Source organism: Taudactylus pleione, unplaced genomic scaffold (assembly GCF_031769625.1).
Source record: "Taudactylus pleione unplaced genomic scaffold, aTauple2 ptg000471l, whole genome shotgun sequence".
NCBI classification, from domain to species: Eukaryota; Metazoa; Chordata; class Amphibia; order Anura; family Myobatrachidae; genus Taudactylus; species Taudactylus pleione.
The window spans coordinates 4,784,424-4,808,406 of record NW_028284873.1 but is presented as its reverse complement, the minus strand read 5'-3'; the positions used below and the strand labels follow the sequence as shown (position 1 = coordinate 4,808,406).

Sequence of the window (23,983 nt, the reverse complement as noted above, 5' to 3'; positions counted from 1 at the left end):
ACGCTTGTTGCTGCTGCTTTGAGGATGCAAGTACGGCTACAGCCCACACAATTCCCACAGAGCCAGAAAAAAGAAGAATATTTTTATTGTTTGTGTAGCACACTTTGAGGGTGTCACCACCCTTTAACAGACAGACGCACGCTTGTTGCTGCTGCTTTGAGGATGCAGGTGGAATCTAGACGGGATTTGAAACCGGGGACACACTACCTCCATCAATTGTCTAAATCCCACTGCACTAATGGCGGATACCGGACGCACGTCTAACACCAACATAGCAGTCAAGGCCTCAGTTATATGTTTTGCTTCAGGATGACTGCTGTCGTACTTCATCCTCATCGCTAGGGACTGTTGGAGGGTCAATTGTTTAGTAAAAGTAGTGATGTTCCTACTTCCTCTCTGGGATGATGAATAACTCCCAGCAGCAGCAACAGCACTAGGAGGAAGTCGTTCTTGATCTTTCCCTACTTTATTTTTATCTGAGAAAGTTTGGTCCTCCATTTATGTTATATTGATATATGCGTGCGGCTAAAGCGCACACAAACAAAGAAAATATTTTTTTATTTTTGCTGGAGAGTAGTGCACTTTGTGGGTTACACCACCCTCTAAGAAATGAGCCAGTCGGCTCTTTACTTATGGGACACAGGCGCACGCCTGGAGCTGCTCCTTTGTTGATGCACGTGCAGCCACAGTGCACACAAGTCACAAACACAGAAAATATATATTTTTTTTGGTTTGGAGTGTACTTTGGGGGTTACAGCACCCTTTAACGGTCAAGCCAGCCGGCCCTTTACTTATGACACAGGCGCATGCTTGGCACTACTTTGTTGATGCACGTGCGGCTACTGCGCACACAATTCACAAACACAGAAAATAATTTTTTTTTTGGTTTGGACTGGAGTGTACTTTGGGGGTTACAGCACCCTTTAATGGTCAAGCCAGCCGGCCCTTTACTTATGACACAGGCGCACGCTTGGCACTACTTTGTTGATGCAGGTGCGGCTACTGCGCACACAATTCACAAACACAGAAATTTTTTTTTTTTTTGGTTTGGAGTGTACTTTGGGGGTTACAGCACCCTTTAACGGTCAAGCCAGCCGGCCCTTTACTTATGACACAGGCGCACGCTTGGCACTACTTTGTTGATGCACGTGCGGCTACTGCGCACACAATTCACAAACACAGAAAATATATATTTTTTTGGTTTGGACTGGAGTGTACTTTGGGGGTTACAGCACCCTTTAATGGTCAAGCCAGCCGGCCCTTTACTTATGACACAGGTGCACGCTTGGCACTACTTTGCTGATGCACGTGCGGCTACTGCGCACAGAATTCACAAACACAGAAAATAATTTTTTTTTTGGTTTGGACTGGAGTGTACTTTGGGGGTTACAGCACCCTTTAATGGTCAAGCCAGCCGGCCCTTTACTTATGACACAGGCGCACGCTTGGCACTACTTTGTTGATGCACGTGCGGCTACTGCGCACACAATTCACAAACACAGAAAATATATATTTTTTTGGTTTGGAGTGTACTTTGGGGGTTTACAGCACCCTTTAACGGTCAAGCCAGCCGGCCCTTTACTTATGACACAGGCGCACGCTTGGCACTACTTTGTTGATGCACGTGCGGCTACTGCGCACACAATTCACAAACACAGAAAATAATTTTTTTGGGGTTTGGACTGGAGTGTACTTTGGGGGTTACAGCACCCTTTAACGGTCAAGCCAGCCGGCCCTTTACTTATGACACAGGCGCACGCTTGGCACTACTTTGTTGATGCACGAGCGGCTACTGCGCACACAATTCACAAACACAGAAAATAATTTTTTTTTTGGTTTGGACTGGAGTGTACTTTGGTGGTTACAGCACCCTTTAATGGTCAAGCCAGCCGGCCCTTTACTTATGACACAGGCGCACGCTTGGCACTACTTTGTTGATGCACGTGCGGCTACTGCGCACACAATTCACAAACACAGAAAATATTATTTTTTTTGGTTTGGAGTGTACTTTGGGGGTTACAGCAACCTTTAACGGTCAAGCCAGCTTGCCCTTTACTTATGACACAGGCGCACGCTTGGCACTACTTTGTTGATGCACGTGCGGCTACTGCGCACACAATTCACAAACACAGAAAATATATATTTTTTTGGTTTGGACTGGAGTGTACTTTGGGGGTTACAGCACCCTTTAATGGTCAAGCCAGCCGGCCCTTTACTTATGACACAGGAGCACGCTTGGCACTACTTTGTTGATGCACATGCGGCTACTGCGCACACAATTCACAAACACAGAAAATAATTTTTTTTTTGGTTTGGACTGGAGTGTACTTTGGGGGTTACAGCACCCTTTAACAGTCAAGCCAGCCGGCCCTTTACTTATGACACAGGTGCACGCTTGGCACTACTTTGTTGATGCACGTGCGGCTACTGCGCACACAATTCACAAACACAGAAAATAATTTTTTTTTTGGTTTGGACTGGAGTGTACTTTGGGGGTTACAGCACCCTTTAATGGTCAAGCCAGCCGGCCATTTACTTATGACACAGGCGCACGCTTGGCACTACTTTGTTGATGCACGTGCGGCTACTGCGCACACAATTCACAAACACAGAAAATATATATTTTTTTGGTTTGGAGTGTACTTTGGGGGTTACAGCACCCTTTAACGGTCAAGCCAGCTGGCCCTTTACTTATGACACAGGCGCACGCTTGGCACTACTTTGTTGATGCACGTGCGGCTACTGCGCACACAATTCACAAACACAGAAAATAATTATTTTTTTGGTTTGGACTGGAGTGTACTTTGGGGGTTACAGCACCCTTTAACGGTCAAGCCAGCCGGCCCTTTACTTATGACACAGGCGCACGCTTGGCACTACTTTGTTGATGCACGAGCGGCTACTGCGCACACAATTCACAAACACAGAAAATAATTTTTTTTTTGGTTTGGACTGGAGTGTACTTTGGGGTTTACAGCACCCTTTAACGGTCAAGCCAGCCGGCCCTTTACTTATGACAGAGGCGCACACTTGGCACTACTTTGTTGATGCACGTGCGGCTATTGCGCACACAATTCACAAACACAGAAAATATATTTTTTTTTGGTTTGGACTGGAGTGTACTTTGGGGGTTACAGCACCCTTTAACGGTCAAGCCAGCCGGCCCTTTACTTATGACACAGGCGCACGCTTGGCACTACTTTGTTGATGCACGTGCGGCTACTGCGCACACAATTCACAAACACAGAAAATATATATTTTTTTGGTTTGGACTGGAGTGTACTTTGGGGGTTACAGCACCCTTTAATGGTCAAGCCAGCCGGCCCTTTACTTATGACACAGGCGCACGCTTGGCACTACTTTGTTGATGCACGTGCGGCTACTGCGCACACAATTCACAAACACAGAAAATATATATTTTTTTGGTTTGGAGTGTACTTTGGGGGTTACAGCACCCTTTATCGGTCAAGCCAGCCGGCCCTTTACTTATGACACAGGCGCACGCTTGGCACTACTTTGTTGATGCACGTGCGGCTACAGCGCACACAATTCACAAACACAGAAAATAATTTTTTTTTTGGTTTGGACTGCAGTGTACTTTGGGGGTTACAGCACCCTTTAACGGTCAAGCCAGCCGGCCCTTTACTTATGACACAGGCGCACGCTTGGCACTACTTTGTTGATGCACGTGCGGCTACTGCGCACACAATTCACAAACACAGAAAATAATTTTTTTTTTGGTTTGGACTGGAGTGTACTTTGGGGGTTAGAGCACCCTTTAACGGTCAAGCCAGCCGGCCCTTTACTTATGACAGAGGCGCACACTTGGCACTACTTTGTTGATGCACGTGCGGCTACTGCGCACACAATTCACAAACACAGAAAATATTTTTTTTTTGGTTTGGACTGGAGTGTACTTTGGGGGTTACAGCACCCTTTAACGGTCAAGCCAGCTGGCCCTTTACTTATGACACAGGCGCACGCTTGGCACTACTTTGTTGATGCACGTGCGGCTACTGCGCACACAATTCACAAACACAGAAAATATATATTTTTTTGGTTTGGACTGGAGTGTACTTTGGGGGTTACAGCACCCTTTAACGGTCAAGCCAGCCGGCCCTTTACTTATGACACAGGCGCACGCTTGGCACTACTTTGTTGATGCACGTGCGGCTACTGCGCACACAATTCACAAACACAGAAAATAATTTTTTTTTTGGTTTGGACTGGAGTGTACTTTGGGGGTTACAGCACCCTTTAATGGTCAAGCCAGCCGGCCCTTTACTTATGACACAGGCGCACGCTTGGCACTACTTTGTTGATGCAGGTGCGGCTACTGCGCACACAATTCACAAACACAGAAAATATATTTTTTTTTGGTTTGGACTGGAGTGTACTTTGGGGGTTACAGCACCCTTTAACGGTCAAGCCAGCCGGCCCTTTACTTATGACACAGGCGCACGCTTGGCACTACTTTGTTGATGCACGTGCGGCTACTGCGCACACAATTCACAAACACAGAAAATAATTTTTTTTTTGGTTTGGACTGGAGTGTACTTTGGGGGTTACAGCACCCTTTAACAGTCAAGCCAGCCGGCCCTTTACTTATGACACAGGCGCACGCTTGGCACTACTTTGTTGATGCACGTGCGGCTACTGCGCACACAATTCACAAACACAGAAAATATATATTTTTTTGGTTTGGACTGGAGTGTACTTTGGGGGTTACAGCACCCTTTAACGGTCAAGCCAGCCGGCCCTTTACTTATGACACAGGCGCACGCTTGGCACTACTTTGTTGATGCACGTGCGGCTACTGCGCACACAATTCACAAACACCGAAAATATATATTTTTTTGGTTTGGAGTGTTCTTTGGGGGTTACAGCACCCTTTAACGGTCAAGCCAGCTGGCCCTTTACTTATGACACAGGCGCACGCTTGGCACTACTTTGTTGATGCACGTGCGGCTACTGCGCACACAATTCACAAACACAGAAAATAATTTTTTTTTTGGTTTGGACTGGAGTGTACTTTGGGGGTTACAGCACCCTTTAACGGTCAAGCCAGCCGGCCCTTTACTTATGACACAGGCGCACGCTTGGCACTACTTTGTTGATGCACGAGCGGCTACTGCGCACACAATTCACAAACACAGAAAATAATTTTTTTTTTGGTTTGGACTGGAGTGTACTTTGGGGTTTACAGCACCCTTTAATGGTCAAGCCAGCCGGCCCTTTACTTATGACAGAGGCGCACGCTTGGCACTACTTTGTTGATGCACGTGCGGCTACTGCGCACACAATTCACAAACACAGAAAATATTTTTTTTTTTGGTTTGGACTGGAGTGTACTTTGGGGGTTACAGCACCCTTTAACAGTCAAGCCAGCCAGCCCTTTACTTATGACACAGGCGCACGCTTGGCACTACTTTGTTGATGCACGTGCGGCTACTGCGCACACAATTCACAAACACAGAAAATATATATTTTTTTGGTTTGGACTGGAGTGTACTTTGGGGGTTACAGCACCCTTTAACGGTCAAGCCAGCCGGCCCTTTACTTATGACACAGGCGCACGCTTGGCACTACTTTGTTGATGCACGTGCGGCTACTGCGCACACAATTCACAAACACAGAAAATATATATTTTTTTGGTTTGGACTGGAGTGTACTTTGGGGGTTACAGCACCCTTTAATGGTCAAGCCAGCCGGCCCTTTACTTATGACACAGGCGCACGCTTGGCACTACTTTGTTGATGCACGTGCGGCTACTGCGCACACAATTCACAAACACAGAAAATATATATTTTTTTGGTTTGGAGTGTACTTTGGGGGTTACAGCACCCTTTATCGGTCAAGCCAGCCGGCCCTTTACTTATGACACAGGCGCACGCTTGGCACTACTTTGTTGATGCACGTGCGGCTACAGCGCACACAATTCACAAACACAGAAAATAATTTTTTTTTTGGTTTGGACTGCAGTGTACTTTGGGGGTTACAGCACCCTTTAACGGTCAAGCCAGCCGGCCCTTTACTTATGACACAGGCGCACGCTTGGCACTACTTTGTTGATGCACGTGCGGCTACTGCGCACACAATTCACAAACACAGAAAATAATTTTTTTTTTGGTTTGGACTGGAGTGTACTTTGGGGGTTAGAGCACCCTTTAACGGTCAAGCCAGCCGGCCCTTTACTTATGACACAGGCGCACGCTTGGCACTACTTTGTTGATGCACGTGCGGCTACTGCGCACACAATTCACAAACACAGAAAATAATTTTTTTTTTGGTTTGGACTGGAGTGTACTTTGGGGTTTACAGCACCCTTTAACGGTCAAGCCAGCCGGCCCTTTACTTATGACACAGGAGCACGCTTGGCACTACTTTGTTGATGCACGTGCGGCTACTGCGCACACAATTCACAAACACAGAAAATATATATTTTTTTGGTTTGGACTGGAGTGTACTTTGGGGGTTACAGCACCCTTTAACGGTCAAGCCAGCCGGCCCTTTACTTATGACACAGGCGCACGCTTGGCACTACTTTGTTGATGCACGTGCGGCTACTGCGCACACAATTCACAAACACAGAAAATATATTTTTTTTTGGTTTGGACTGGAGTGTACTTTGGGGGTTACAGCACCCTTTAATGGTCAAGCCAGCCGGCCCTTTACTTATGACACAGGCGCACGCTTGGCACTACTTTGTTGATGCACGTGCGGCTACTGCGCACACAATTCACAAACACAGAAAATATATATTTTTTTGGTTTGGAGTGTACTTTGGGGGTTACAGCACCCTTTAACGGTCAAGCCAGCCGGCCCTTTACTTATGACACAGGCGCACGCTTGGCACTACTTTGTTGATGCACGTGCGGCTACTGCGCACACAATTCACAAACACAGAAAATATATATTTTTTTGGTTTGGACTGGAGTGTACTTTGGGGGTTACAGCACCCTTTAACGGTCAAGCCAGCCGGCCCTTTACTTATGACACAGGAGCACGCTTGGCACTACTTTGTTGATGCACGTGCGGCTACTGCGCACACAATTCACAAACACAGAAAATATTTTTTTTTTTGGTTTGGACTGGAGTGTACTTTGGGGGTTACAGCACCCTTTAACGGTCAAGCCAGCCGGCCCTTTACTTATGACACAGGCGCACGCTTGGCACTACTTTGTTGATGCACGTGCGGCTACTGCGCACACAATTCACAAACACAGAAAATAAATTTTTTTTGGTTTGGACTGGAGTGTACTTTGGGGTTGTTACAGCACCCTTTAACGGTCAAGCCAGCCGGCCCTTTACTTATGACACAGGAGCACGCTTGGCACTACTTTGTTGATGCACGTGCGGCTACTGCGCACACAATTCACAAAAAATATTATTTTTTTAGCACTTTGGGTGAGCACCCCTGATGGACAGAGCACCCCCTGGACAACACTACAGCACCCCTTTAGGACTGGGATACTGCACAGGACTTTGGAGTGGACACAGCCCCTATGGAGAACTGACTGCACAACACATTCCAGCCAGCCCCTATGGACTTTGAAGTAGTGGACACAGCCCCTATTAACAACAGCAGCACAGCACAACACAGCCAGCCCCTATGGACTTTGAAGTAGTGGACAACAGCAGCACAGCACAGCACAACACTACTCTGCACTACACTACACTACACAGCCCAGCCAGCCCTAACTCCCACCCTCCCTCTTCACTGTCCACAGTCGAGTGAGAAAATGGCGCCGACGCGGGTACCTTATATAGGATCCAAAACCCGCGAGACCCGGAAGGCGGGATGATGACGTTTTGCCTTGATTTCAGATCCGAGTCAGACGGGAAAAGTCGAGCCTGACTTGGATCGGCCTCGGATTGGGGGGGCTCGGGGGGTTCGGATTTCAGAAATCCGAACCCGCTCACCCCTAATATATATATATATATATATATATATATATATATATATATTATTTTTTATTTTATTATTTAAATCAAATAACATATTTTTGAATGCTCCTCAGCAAATGAGCATCTTCACATTCCTCTCCTGTCCTCCACCTATCTCTTTCCAAAAGCTCTCAAACTTAAATATGCAGAAACAAGGCTTATAAAGGGTTAATGAGAACAGAATCAATCGACTTCTATCTACCCAATCATATCAAAGTTTCCCAGCTCTGCCGATACTTTCCAGGTTTTAAATATATCCATGCTTGAATACAAAAGTGCGCCTCAGTCAATTTGATTTACCGTATATACTCGAGTATAAGCCGAGTTTTTCAGCACAAAAAATGTGCTGAAAAAGTACCCCCTCTGCTTATACTCGAGTCAAGTGTAGCGCTGACCGGACGGAGTTCGGTCAGCGCTACACAATGCCAAACACACAGCCGCCGGAGCCGGCAGCTGCGTGTTTGGTGTAATCAGCAGCCGCTGAGAGTCTGTCAGACTCTCAGCGGCTGCTGCTGCTCCCACTGCGGGAGCCATCTTCCGGCTCCCGCAGTGGGTGATGGGAGACACGTCGTCATGACGACGTCTCTCCCATGCAAACCGGCCGGAGGAGCAGACAGCGGCGGGACCAGGAGCGGGAGTTACAGGTAAGTGATTTTTTTTTTGTATTCTTGTCACGTCTCTCTCTACTGGGGGGTGGGGACTACAGGGGGCACTACCAGGGGGCGATTACTGCAGGGGGCACTAAAAGGGGTATTACCACTGGGGGAACTACCAGGGGGGGATTACTACAGGGGGCACTACCAGGGGGGAATTACTACAGGGGGGGATTACTACAGGGGGCACTAAAATGGGGGATTACCACTGGGGAAACTACCAGGGGGGGATTACTACAGGGGGCACTACCAGGGGGGAATTACTACAGGGGGGGATTACTACAGGGGGCACTAAAAGGGGGGATTACCACTCGAGGAACTACCAGGGGGGGATTACTACAGGGGGCACTACCAGGGGGGGATTACTACAGGGGGGGATTACCACTGGGGGAACTACCAGTAGGGATTACTACTGGGGGCACAACCAGGGGGAATTACTACTCGGGTCACTACCAGCTCCTGCCATTTCCCACACTAGGCTTATACTCGAGTCAACAAGTTTTCCCAGTTTTTTGGGGTAAAAGTAGGTACCTCGGCTTATATTCGGGTCGGCTTATACTCGAGTATATACGGTAACCATCTAGACTCGAGGATATCCTGAAAACCTGGACTGTAATGGCAGAGTTTGATAAACTCTGTCCCAATGCATACTGTACAATGGTTTCTGGCAGAAAACCCACCCGGTGTTTAGCTTGTGCTAACACACTGGAGGTGGCGGGAGATTAACATTGGTAGCTTCTTAATCACAGCCTATTACAACCGTCCAGTTACTATACAATCTTGCAAAAAACTCCACCGAGTTTAATCTCACCGAAAACTTGTACCCTATTACATTTACCCCATGTCTCTTTAAATGTTTTCTTTAAATAAGATATTTTTAAAGAAACCTGGGACTTTCAATAAAGGGCAGGGCCATAACTAGGGTAGTGCGACCAGTGCCATGGCACAGGGCACCGCAGGGCAGGGGATGCTGTTTGGGCCTGTCAATTTTCCTTTTATTATCATTCTCACTTGTAGCTTCCTCTTCTTTTGTCCCCAGCATCTTCTGGCCTTTCCTATCTGTTCCCTGGCCCTTCCCCATGAGGCCATGGTCCTTTTTCTGGTGCACTGTCTGATTTCCCTATTTAAAAAATGTGGGACACACCAAAAATTCTAGTTATGGCTCTGCTAAAAGGGAACTGCAAATGTGATGTCTCATAGAGCAAATGCTGCTTTATATGACATTATACATCTCTTTGCATAAATGCAGTCATTTATGTAGGGGAGCACAGATATCTCTATGGGAAGATGGTGACATCTACATTAGCATCTTCTGATTTGAGAGGCTGGGAAATGTGGTGCAGGATACTATAGGTGTAATACTGTGTCTAGTTATTCACCTACATGCAGACATGGGAAATAAGCAGGACATGATTATTTCAGGAGACTATACAAATGATATTCGAGAGATGGCTAAGGACATAAAATTATATACAATATGTATATCTATCTATCTATATATATATACTGTATATATATATATATATATATATATATATATGTCTATATATATTTATATATATTTCTTTAGACTGCTTCTACCGTTACTTTCACTATAATGCCTTTTGCATATGCCATCATTTTACATGTACTAGATGCAGTTACAATCTCCTGTCATGCTCAATATTAATCTAAAACATTAATTAGCAGCATTTTAGGAGACAAACTAGAATGGTAAAATGAGGAGGGTGGTCATTTGAAGTGACCATTATGCACTTTGCACCACATGTATCTCCTGCCAGACCAGAAAGTCCATAAAAGGCCACGAGGAGTCCTCTTGTGGGAGTAGCACCAAAATCCACGACGTGCTGTGGGCATGCTTCTTGTTACATGACGCATTGCACAAATTGTGTAATGCGTCTTTACCTAATTGAGGGGCCTATTCATCATACCTAAAGTTTCTCAGGAGGTAATTAGGTTTAGAACTCGCATGGAGTTCTATCTAATTACCGGAGAAATTCATCATTCCTCCTCTCCATAACTATTTATTCCGAAAAGCTGTAATTTTTGCGATGACAGCTTTTTGGGAAATAGATAGTTATCCCTCACTACTCTAACTTACCGCAGCTGGAAACAGTGCTGCTCATGCGCTGTTACATCTGTAAAACCAGCGCATGCGCTTCACTGCCTACACCTGCGGTAAGTTTGTGTCCCCCCCTCCGCTCACCTGGCCCCCCCCCGCACACGTCCCCCGTCCCCGCACTTAACTGCCCGTGCAGCAGCCTCCGGCTCCGTCTGCTATGCTGTCATGTGTTCTCCCAGCAGAGCACAGTACTGTTTAGAAAAAAAAAACCTTTTTTTTTCTAAACTTTATTGTGTTCTGCTGGGAGAACACAATGTCAGCATAGCAGACGGAGCCAGAGGCGAGACCAGAGGGCCGGAGGGAGCTGCGGGGGACCTGTCCAACTGGAAGCAGGTAAGTGTTACCTACTATACACCACCACATAATTTTCGGAATTTGATGAATACCATAATTTCCATATCCCCATACTAATGTATGGGGAGTGTGGAAATTAACGCAGGGGGGACTTAGCAAGGAGATATCACTGATATCTCCTTGCTAAGTGTGTTCATGAATACTAAAATAACGTTAATTAAGGAAAATGTCCTTAAAAACGTTATTTTAGTGTTGATGAATAGGCCCCTGAGGGAGAACATGAAAACTGTTTATTATCCCAGTGTAAATAAACCAAGTGAGTAGTAAGAGCTGGGGGGGGGGTCCATGTGCAATGTATCCCCCATTCCACCCTCCTCTCTGCCATATCTGGTTCTGGGACCCCATCTTTCTGGCGATACATTTGGAAAGTTAGTGCATGTGCAGAATAGAGAAAAGACACTACCAGAGGGGCCTATTCATCAACACTAAAATAACGTTTTTAAGAACATTTTCCTTAATTAACATTATTTTAGTATTCAGGAACACACTTAGCAAGGAGATATCACTGATATCTCCTTGCTAAGTCCCCCTGTGTTAATTTCCACACTCCCCATACATTAGTATGGGGATATGGAAATTATGGTATTCATCAAAATTATGTATTTTCGGAATTTGATGGTGTTACCATACGCCACTGTGAGGTGGTGTATAGTTAGTAACACTTACCTGTGTCAGCGTGGGCAGGTCCCCCGGCGTCTCCCTCCGGCGCTCTGGTCTCTCCTCTGGCTTCGTCTGCTATGCTGACATTGTGTTCTCCCAGCAGAACACAATAAAGTTTAGAAAAAAAAAACTTCTTTTTTTTTTTTCTAAACAGTACTGTGCTCTGCTGGGAGAACACGGGACACTATAGCAGATGGAGCCAGAGGCTGCTGTACGGGCAGGTAAGTGCTGAACGTGGGAGGTGAACGGGAGGGGAGGGGGGGCAGGTGAGCAGAGGGGGGACATAAACTTACTGCAGGTGTAGGCAGTGAAGCGCATGTGCTGGTTTTACAGATGTAACAGCACATGCGCAGCACTGTTTCCAGCTGCGGTAAGTTAGTGTAGACAGGGATAACTATCTATTTCCCGAAAAACTGTCATCGCAAAAATGACAGCTTTTCGGAATAGATAGTTATGGGGAGGAGGAATGATGAATTCCCCCAGTAATTAGGTAGAACTCCATGCGAGTTATAAACCTAATTACCTCCTGAGAAACTTTAGGTATGATGAATAGGCCCCAGAGTCATATACTGTAGAAAGATGAGTACCGGGAAGGGGGGCAGCCACAGTGATCCATCCTGGATATAGGGTGTGCAGCACACCCTGCACCCATTATACTGTATATACGCCAACAAAATAAACAGCTCTGTCTCATGAAATAACCATGCTTGTCCCTTTGTTCATTTTAATTCACATATATCGTATTGTGATTTACAGTTCTTTTTGGTGATTTATTACAATATTTATTTTATTGTGTTTTTTTAGTCAATTAACAAAGCCATTGAAAAACCCTATGAAGAATACAGCATTGGAGTCTTGGATATATATGGGTTTGAAATATTTCAGGTACCTCTCTTTATTCTCTGTGTATACGGTTTATAATCTGCCACACTTAGTTGTACTCTGGGGCTGATTCTGAAGTGGATGCTGACGCGGCTGTGTCTTTTGCCTGGGGTTGGGTATGGGATCCCAACAGTCAGGATACCGATGATCAGAATCCTGACAGCGGCATCCTGAAGGTCAAAATCCTAACAGATTTCGGTAAGTATGCTAACCCTTACCCTAACCCTCCCGCTAACCCTAATTCACCCTTCCCGCAGCCTAACCCTAACCTACCCTTCCCGCAGCTTAACCTTAATCCTCCCCTTCTGCAGCCTAACCCTAACCCTCCCCTCCCACAGCCTTACCCTAACCCCCCCTAGTGCCTAACCCTTCCCACCCCGCAGCCTAGCCCTAACCCACCCCTCCTGCAGCCTAACCCTAAAGGTGCATACACACGGTCAGATTTTTCCTTCAGATCTAAACGATAACGATTTAAAAATCGTTCAGTCGTTCATATCTGAAGGAAAATCTAACATATCTGACATGCCTGAACGATGGACGATGGACGATGAACGATGCGCGTTCCCGTTTGTCAGATAACGATATCTGACATCTGATGTGTTTGCAGTCAGACTTGGACGATTCCATTCATTTTAATGCTGTCAAAAATCGTTCAAATCGTTCAAAACTTTGGTAAAATTGTTCAAATCGTTCAATCGTTCATCTGACAAATCTGAAAAATCTGACCGTGTGTATGCTCCATAACCCTCTCACTAGTGCTTAACCCTAACCCTCCTCCTAACCCTAATACTTACCTCTGGTATGTGTTGGGACTCTGACCGTCAGGATGCCACTGTTGGTATTGAGACCATCGGCATCCTGACCAGGAACCTGACTAGTACCATTGCCGCACCATCAGTTGCACTATCAAAGCTTGCACCAGCACTATGGCACAAGCAGTTGCTCCATGTAAACATGGCATCCTGTGTCTTTAGATGCAGTCACTGCGAGCGACACATCTGCGTCTGGCCAACCATGCCCCCGTTATCTCCCAAGAACGGCTACTGAAATCCACTTCTCTTGCGTCCAAATTCGTAACCATCGCAGTGCGACTTAGATGCATGCGCACACTTAAAACATTGGCCAACTGTGTATGGCATTCACACTGCGTCCACCTCTGATTCAGGCCCGGTTGTGTCTGTCAAGATGGTATCTTGAGTAAAGGCGCATTTATTTGATGGAGTGTTTAACAAAGGTCAGAGGGTCATTATCAATCTTCATTATGTGTTGCTCTGTATGTTCAGAGTTTTAAAGTTGAATAGAGAATAAAAAAAATTATCATAGAAGCACAGAGTATTTCAGGACATTGTATTCTGATCTTGTGAGTGGAAGTGACCTAAAAACAGGCCTGTAATGGATATGGAGAGTGTTGCAATGTAGAGAGAAAAATGGATGCAACAGGGAGATCACACACTCAGAGTCCTCATGGCAAATTACAGGCCCAATACATTAGATTAGTGTGGCCAAGTGCAAACGTTACCATTGCGAATATCTACCCTATGTAGATAAATGTGGGGCGTGGTCACTCCATCTAGGGACATGGCTGTGCCTCATTGGTGGGCCCTATGTATTTGCCCACTTCTTAGCACCCCTGCATATACTAAGATCAGTGAAAGGAGCAGAGTACCCCAGCAGAATAGAGTAGAATTGTAGGGTTCCTATCAAACAGATGTGGAAACACTGTGGTGTGAAACTTAGTTTATGGGATCACATGTCCAACTACCTTCTCTGGTCATAGACAAATAGATGATAGTTATGGAATGAATATTCCTATTATCTGCATACTTTTATAACATGTCAGAGACTATGGGGCCTATTCATCATAACTAAAAAATTGATGGAGGTAATTAGGTTTAGAACTCGCATGGAGTTCTACCTAATTACCGGAAAAATTCATCATTCCACTTCTCCATCAGTATCTATTCCGAAAAGCTGTCATTTTTGCGATGACAGCTCTTCCGGAAATAGATAGGTTTCCCTGCCTGCTCTAACTTACCGCAGCTGCAATCAGTGCTGTGCATGCTCCTTTACATTCACAAAAGCGGCAAATGGCACACAGCTGCGGTAATTCTGTGTCCCCCTCAACCCCATCCCCCCTCTCCACTCACCTCCCTGTCCCCCAACTACCTGGCCACTGCAGCCACAGACCCCGACCTTCAGTCTGAAGAGGAGAAAACAGTAAAGTTAAAAATAATATATATATTTTGTTTATTTTTTAAACTTTACTGTGTTCTGTCAGGAGAACAACAGTCGGAGCAGCAGCTGGAGCTGGAAGAGGGACCAGGGAGCGACGGAGGGAGCCGAAGGAGGACCTGCGTGGCATATAGTAACACCATCAAATTCCGAAAATACATCATTTTCGGAATTTGATGAATAGCCTAATTTCTACATTCCCATACTAATGTACTAAAGTACTAATGTATGGGGAGTGTGGAAATTAACGCATGCATACTTAACCAGGAGATGTCAGTGATATCTCCTGTGTTAAGTGTGTTAATGAATACTAAAATAATGATAATTAAGGAAAATTTCCTTAAAACCGTTATTTTAGTGTTGATGAATAGGTCCCTATGGGGCATATTTATCACAAACTGCATCTCAAATGTGGATTGGCTGTGATAAATTCGCCCAATATCGCAATGCGATATTTGAATACATCACAAGGATGTATAAAACTTGCATGTAGGAACAGAGCTTGCGATAAAGCTCTGTCCCTGCGAATCCACCTCACATACTTTTCACTGTATTTTCCGTACAAAATACAATGAGTAAGTGTCTGCGCATGCGCTGCCGCCTGCCGCTACCCCCCCGCAACCGCACCAAACCCCCTGATCCCCCCCACCTCCCTTAGCTTACACTTACCTGCCTGGTGATTGATGCTCCAGTGAGGTCCCCTCTCTGGGGCTCTGGTCAGCTGGTCTCCCGTCTCCTGCACTGTGACCCCGGTCAGCTGCTCAGGGTCACAGTGCAGGAGCCCGGAGACCAGCTGACCGGAGCCCCAGAGGACCTTACTAGAGCACGGGTCTCCGGTCCCTGGAATCAAGTGTTTGGGGTTTTTTAAAACAATTTTTTTCTCCAGTAATCAGCTTGTGATCTATTTAGACCACACAGCTGATCACAGGGTCCAACTCCCGGATTTAATCTGCCTCAGAGCGGAGCAGGAGTCAGAGGACCCGGGTAAAGGCCCTGATAACGCCATCTGAAGGTGGCGTTATTATCACAGGGCTTTCCCAATTATTTTGTTAACATTTATTTTTAATAGATCTCAGGCAGATCACATTTTCCATTACAAGTATGAGAAATGAGATCTGCATACTAAAAATATGCAAATTAAAGGGCATAGAGTAGGTTTTCATGAAAACTACTTTAATTGCCCTTTAATACATCTATGTGATACTAAAATAATGTGAAATGGGTGTGAAAACACCCTTTTTTTCATTTTTTTTTGTAAATATAATATTGTTAAATAGGCCCCTATATATGTAAAGTTTATTTAGAGAACTTTTTATTTTCAGCGCTTGCACAGAACAGCGTCTCCATATTTGGTGGTATGTACCAACAAGGAAAGAGTGGTATAGGAACAGAAGATGCAGCAAGGACTTAAAGGAGCTTAATAACCTAGCACCCAAGAACAGTACCTATAGAATGGAACTGAACTTCTTTTGCTTTCTGAGCAGTTAATTATACTTTTTAATAGTTCTTTGATTACTTGAAAAAGCAGCATCAATCTCCATGAATGTATCAAAAATGATTACTAAAAAATACATGGTGTATTCCTGATACAATATACAATTTTTTGATTTTGGTAATGTGTGCATTCAATTGCACTCACCTATACAATATCTTATTTATGCAATCACCTATACAATCATTTCACCTTGGACAATATCTCATTGCTGCTCAGTGGTTGACAATCCAACAATGTGATCACTGAGGATTTCCGACTTCAGTCATTGCACTACTAGGAGACTTTAGTGCAAAATTTATCAAATGGGGTTGTAAATGACAGTGACATGCAGTGCTGTAAATGGCTTGAAGGCACACATGGAGATGTGTCTGAGTGCTGGGAGCCTGTCTCACCCCCTACTCACTGTAACTCTCCCCTCAGTATCCATTGATTCTCCTACCTGCATCACTGTGTCTTTTGCTGCTGAGCTCTGATCTCTAAACACTGCAGTGCACTTCCTGGTCACATGACACCCTCCTAACTGCATCACTGTGTCTTTTGCTGCTGAGATGCGAACTCTGGGCCTGATTCAGAGCCGGACACTATTTGCGAACGGTCGTTCAGAAAAAGGGGCCGGCTATTTAAATTGAGCCCTCGCTCTTTGCGGTCTGTTGACGCCTCTATGTCTGAGCGAGCGAACGAAACATGCACTCGGTATTTTGTAAAGACGCCCCCTGGCTGTTCGCATCATACTTCATCTCCGCTATTTATTAGATTAATCAAGTACATCGAAAGGCGTCTGAACTGCTCACAGTGCTTGTGGTAGGTTTTACTTCCCGCAATCACTGCGAGCAGTTCAGACTAAAAGACAACCAAGTGATGTGGTCGATGACACAGCTTTGTTAATTATGCACACCCATTAAACGCCCGTTTTGACCATTTGGCACGCCTGTGTTCGGATCTCCACTCCCCGTTTTCAAGCACCTTCCCCTGTTACCACCCACAAACGCCTCATTCTGTCACTCAAATTAGCAGGCCCTCGCTGTTTTGCGAGTGCACGATTTCCGACCGCAACGACTGGTTGGCGCATGCGCATTACGAACCATACGCATGCGCAGATGTGCGAACATCGCTCGGAGCGAGCGAGCGGCCGCTTACGAGTAGCTCTGAATCAGGCCCTCTATACACTGCAGTGTACTTCCTGATCACATGACACATCCAAGGTGTCCATCAGTGCTCAAGGCACGCCTGCCCATTCCCAGAAGCATGCCTCTATTACCTCGCTTTGAGTGCAGCTTACAGCCCATGGTGTGGCCCCACCCCCAGCTCTGCAAGCAGTGTCTGGCTGTACAGAAGAGAGCCTGAGCTGTTGCTGCCTCATTTCTCGTCTCCCTGCAGTCCCAGGGAGCTCCACACACCTCGTGAGTGTTAATTATAAAAATTATTACAATAAACCAAGAAGATGTTTATTAGCTATAAATATCTTCTTTGTATTATTCTAATTATTCTTATATCAAATCTCAGTAGTATAACAGGGGAGGCTCTGTTTCACCTGCCTACCCTGACTGCACGTCCCTTGCAAATGAATGTTATATCTATCAAATAGCAGGCTTACGTGTCCATCTTGAAGTTGTGCAGTGAGAGCTAGTGTTCCTTCACTCCCCTCACAGCTCTCACTGGCTTCCTGATGCTAGGACACGTAACCAAAAGATGTTGTTAATATTGCACCAGAGTTGTTCAGTGCTCAGTTTGTGTTGTTCCCCCCTCTAACCTACACCTGTAGCTCTATAGTGCTGTGAACAAGCAGAAAAGAAAAGCTTAATGTGCCCAGTACAGCTATAAAATATAACACTGCACAAACGGAACCCTCTGTACTGTGTGCTCACATTGCAATGCCAGTTTCAGGTACCACAAGGCCCTACAGAGAGTCTCAAGTCTATTTGTTACTAATAGGTTAAGAAGACAGCTGAGAGATGTTGTGTGAATGACCAAACCACTATCACTTCCACATAAATTCACACTGCTCAAAACTGACCAGCCTCCTCTACAGCTTCAAATGAAAATATGGAAAGGGAGAATTGTTAGGAATAGGTTGTTGGACAGGTGTGCGTGTGTGTTGGACAGGTGTGCATGTGTGTTGGACAGGTGTGTGTGCGTGTTATCTCTGTCCACTTAATCTCTCTCCAAGCTTTGATAAATCTCCCCCAGAGAGAGAGATGGGAGGAAGTTAAAGAGATAAGATGAGAGGGAGATAGATGGGAGATGGAGGAAGAGAGAGATAGCAGGAAGAGGGAGAGAGACATGGGAGGATCAGTGCGGTTGAACAGGGGTGCCACCCCATAGAGGGCCCACCCCTCCCAGCCATTCCTGATTTCAGCGGGACAGAGCCTTTTTCGGGCACTTCCCCACTGTTCAACCCGAGGGACGAAGCATCCCGCAGGCGATCGGAATGTTGGGCACCTCCGCCACCGCAGCTGTGCGGCGGTGCTGTCCCTTGAGAAGAAGAATGGATGCCACCCGCATGCGTGCGGCATCCATTCAGTGCAGGGAGAGAGCTGGGGGCGGCTGCCCAGCTACTGACATAGTGCTGGGCTCGCCCCCAGCCTGACGTTAAAAGGGAGGTGTGCCCCCAAATAAAGTAATTTAGGGGGTGTGGTTTATGATAATCAGGTCACACCCCCTTTTCCAGCCATGCGTGAGATTTGGGGTGTCCAGTTCCCTCGCTGCACAGGGCGCAGCTCATGCTGGAGCCGGTCCTGAGGGAGATAGATGGGAAATGAAGGAAGAGAGAGATAGCAGGAAGAGGGAGAGAGAGCTGGGAGGAAGAGCAAGAGACAGAGAGATTGAAAGAAGAGAGTTGGGAGGCAGAGATAGAGAAGGGAAGAAGAAGAAAAAAAGAGCAAGTAACTTTGCACCTTGGCTAAAACATGTTGCATTGCTGGTAAGGCAGATTTGTAATGTGCAGAGACATTTAGCTTTGAGAAGGTCATGTCCAAACTAAATTCTAAATTGCTGTGTAAAAATAAATCTGGCCAGCATGGGCTACTGTACAAACAAAATTAGCCAGTGTTTCCCTGCATGGAAATAAAGTAAATGTATGCAGTATGGTTTGTGCAGGTGCAAAGTTAATTGCTCTTTTTTGCTTTAATCCCAAATCAGGCCCATAATGTGATTAGACCACAAAAAGTTCTTTACGTCTTCTGTAATTGCACTTTGTATCCTTTCTTTGGGAAATCTGAGGAACACATTGATCCAGGACAACTGATAGAAACCAAATATCTATGATGGACGTCCTCAGACATCACATTGTTGCATTGCCAACCACCAGCATGACTACTGTTTGTACTAGGAGGTGAGAGCAATGAGTGCATACATCAGAAGAAAACTGTATATAGGGAATACACTATGAGCCTGGTTCTCATGCAGGTCTGAATGCAGCCGCATTTGAATGCAAATGGATGGCAAACAGAATGCTAATAAACTATATGCACATCCTAATGCGTACACATCAGATCTGACCTCCCCACTGTTTTTGTATGTGAGAGCAGAAGTCATCAATACCATGGGCACTTACACCTACTCCATGCTAGATGCAGCAAATCCATCTGATTATAATATCCAGATCACAGGTAGCATGACATGACAAAGGCACTGCCATGATGGGTCTGGCAGTCGCATTTGAAATTGCATGAGACTCAGAATCAGGCACTATGTATTGTTCTTTTTCGTTTTTGGTACATTAATGGATATTGGGCCTGATTCAAAGTTATGCGCCATTAGCATCGCTGCTGCGTCTTTGGAATAATGGCCGCCTCCAGCCGCTGCTGTAATCCACTGCTGCGTCGGTATTGGATCACTCTCCGTAAACATTGTTCATCTGAGTAACCTTCTGGTTACTCAGGATGGCCAGTATTGTCACGCAGCTGACACCAGTAAAGCTGCATACAAGGACGTAGCCACTGGTTTCAGCACACCTACAAAATAGGCCGACATGCCCCTGTTTTCTGGGATGCTGCCTGAAGCTGCCCCCAAACGGCCATATCTGTCAGTTAGGCTGCGGCATCTGGACACTACGAGTGATCTCGCAGAAGATCTGCACAAGCGCGGTACAGACTCTACGCATGTGCAGATCCTCAAACATTGTAGTTGTGCGCAAACCATCGGGTTTGTATACAACTCTAAATCAGACGCATTGTCACATTAATTCAACTGTGTTATTAAAAATGACTATTAAAAAAGAATCATTAAAAGGTTCACAAAGTGCCAGAATTTCATCTCCACTCTACAGACCACAGATTATCTAGACACAGTTACATAGCTTCTGGACCTAGAAAATGGATTTATGTGTATTGCTAAATGTGGATACTGTTTCAAATATTTTTGTTTTATTCTATTTCAAAGTTTAAAACCACATATCAGACATCAGCATGCTCATATTGTAGCCAACAACTTTAGCTCTTTAATCAGGAAGGAACTCACCAATGAGTGCTAACCACCACATGTCTTGTCTCTTTGGTTGCTAGAAAAATGGCTTTGAACAATTTTGTATCAATTTCGTGAATGAAAAGCTGCAGCAGATCTTCATTGAGCTGACACTAAAGGCTGAGCAGGTAGAGTATTTGACTCTGCATCTATTTACTAAGCCTTGGATGGAGATAACGTGAACAGAGATAAATGACCAGCCAATCAGCTCCTAACTGTCATGTCACAAGCCATGTTTGCAAAATCAACAAAACAGTAATAAAATTCTGCCACAGGATGGCGCTGGATATCACAAAAAAATTGAAAAGAAAGTTTTTATACTTATTCCTTTTTTCTAATGAGAAATTGAACCCAGTCTCCTGTTTTGTCAGTTCTCAGTTAGTCATAATGAATTCCATATGGTACATAAAAGAAAAAACATAGTACAAACAAACTCTTAGTACATAAATAATTTACTGGGTAGCAAATCAGTCCATATAATATTTGTTGTAAGATGGAGATCTGGATATGGTTCAATGGATGCATACCAAGACTCACATGTATAGATGCGAGTATAAGCTTATCAGGGTATCTTTAGCTGTTCAGAAGAACCACTTTTGCCAATAATATGGGAAAATGTATGTATGTGGAGGGAGGTACTTCGTACCTAACTTACATCCAGCAAATGCTGTAGGTGCTCATCAGAGTCTCTTATATATGTGTTCAAAGTTCTCCCTTGGCTTCATATAACACAAAGATCCATCCTCATAATAAAAGAAGAATGGAGTGTATAGCCAAGGTATCGTTTATTGAGATAAAAAGAACACAATACAAACAAATATAAAAAAAAAAATATGATGACCTGGTAGATGGAAATAGTAGAGTCCGGAATTTACTATCTTCTCCAGTGTCAATAGGTAAAACAGTCTCACAGCAAATCCCGTACCAACACGTTTCGATCCTCCTGTGTGGATCTTTTTCAAGGTGTGTGGGACTCTGCTGTGAATAAATTCCATCAATTAACCACTTAAACCTGTGAAAAAACCCATCCAAATGTGTTTTAATAACTGCGCTCTTGATGTAAATGACATCTATTACATAATTCACATCCCCGGGTTCCTTCTCCCTTATAGGGTCATATCCGGTGACAATACTTCCGGTGACCGCGTTGCTGTGGTACCGTGGCATATGTTCCATAGTTCACATTCCCAGGTTCCTTCCTCCTAAACGGGGTCATGTCCGGCGGCAACACTTCCGGTAACAGCGTTGCCACGGCAACATCTCCCACGCGACACTCGTTCAAACTGAAGCGACTGTCTCCAACACCCAGCCAGAACTGCCGTCTGCCGCCTCTGTGCACTCCGGAGTTTGAAACGTGTCACACCGCCAGGAAGAGCGGAGATGATACCGGAAGTGTTGCCGCTGGACATGACCCCGTTTAGGAGGAAGGAACCTGGGAATGTGAACTATGGAACATGTGCCACGTTACCACAGCAACGCGGTCACCAGAAGTATTGTCACCGGATATGACCCTATAAGGGAGAAGGAACCCGGGGATGTGAATTAGGTAATAGAACACAATTGGATGGGTTTTTTCCCAGGTTTAATTGGTTAATTAATGGAAGGGTGTATTTAAGGACCTTATTCACAGCAGAATCCCACACACCTTGAAAAAGATCCACACAGGAGGATCGAAACGCGTTGGTACGGGATTTGCTGTGAGACTATTTTACCTATTGACACTGGAGAAGATAGTAGATTCCGGACTCTACTATTTCCATCTACCAGGTCATCATATTTTTTTTTTTTATATTTGTTTGTATTGTGTTCTTTTTATCTCAATAAATGATACCTTGGCTATACACTCCATTCTTCTTTTATTATGAGGATGGATCTTTGTGTTATATGAAGCCGAGGGAGAACTTTGAACACATATATAAAGAAACCCTGATGAGCACCTACAGCATTTGCTGGATGTAAGTTAGGTACGAAGTACCTCCCTCCACATGCATACATTTTCCCATATTATTGGCAAAAGTGGTTCTTCTGAACAGCTAAAGATACCCTGATAAGCTTATACTCGCATCTATACATGTGAGTCTTGGTACGCATCCATTGAACCATATCCAGATCTCCATCTTACAACAAATATTATATGGACTGATTTGCTACCCAGTATATTAATTATGTACTAAGAGTTTGTTTGTACTATGGGCCTGATTCAGACCCACTTGCGAGCGGCTGTCCGCTCGCAAGTGGGTTGATGGTGTGCACTGAGCATGCGCACGACGGAGGGAGCTCCGTCGTGCGCATGCGCGAGACGTGACGAGCAAAGGACTTTCCTTCGCTCATTGTGTCTGATCAAAGGGGGCGTGCTGTCGATGTTGATTGACAGCACGCCCCCTTTGGTGGGCGTGCCGGGGGCGTGCCTCCCAGACGGGGGCGTTCCCAAGGGAACGCCTACCTTCAGAAGCCGGCCCACTGACATCACTAGTGATGTCAGTGGGAGTGATTTTGGCTCTGATAGAGCCAAAATCACTTCGGGCCTTGCGGTTGAGAAACTCAACCGCAGGCTCCGGCTCGCAGTGGCGATGGTCGCGATGGTCAAGACCATCGCGACGATCAACCTGCACGCTCGTATAGGCTGTGGGTGGTGACCCACAGCTATACGAGCGTCCAGGAGGACGCTCCATAATTATGGAGGTGGGCCCTGATTCAGAGCGAGCGCTCTGGTCAGAGCATCCGGCTCTGAATCAGGGCCTATGTGTTTTTTTTTATGTACCGTATGGAATTCATTATGACTAACTGAGAACTGAGAAAACAGGAGACTGGGTTCAATTTCTCATTAGAAAAAAGGAATAAAAACTTTCTTTTCAATTTCTTTGTGATATCCAGCACCATCCTGTGGCAGAATTTTATTACTGTTTTGTTGTTGTTTGAGAGCCTAGTGAGACTCTTTTTTCTCTGTATACACAGGGGCTGCAGGTTTTTGTGCAATTACATATAGCCTCAATCTTCTATACATGTTTTCAAAATGACAGTTGGGAGCTGGTTGGCTGGCACCTTATCTCTGTTCACTTTATCTCCTTCCAAGGCTTAGTAAATAGACCCTTCTGAACTTAAATGAAGGTAGAAACAAACATGAAATTGAAATGCATTCTCCTGCAGATGGTAAATGCATGTGTTTGTAATGTGATT

At 45.2% G+C, this 23,983-nt stretch overlaps 1 protein-coding gene across 1 annotated transcript in view; it reads left to right on the top strand.

The window, feature by feature from the left end:
* Window positions 1–23,983, top strand: part of MYO1F (myosin IF) — a 312,887-nt gene that overhangs the window by 178,889 nt on the left and 110,015 nt on the right. Inside the window, exons 11-12 of the mRNA XM_088448915.1 lie at window positions 12,541–12,621; window positions 20,848–20,934. Of these exons, the coding sequence (XP_088305041.1) occupies window positions 12,541–12,621; window positions 20,848–20,934 (168 nt within the window). The remainder of the gene's footprint in view (window positions 1–12,540; window positions 12,622–20,847; window positions 20,935–23,983) is intronic.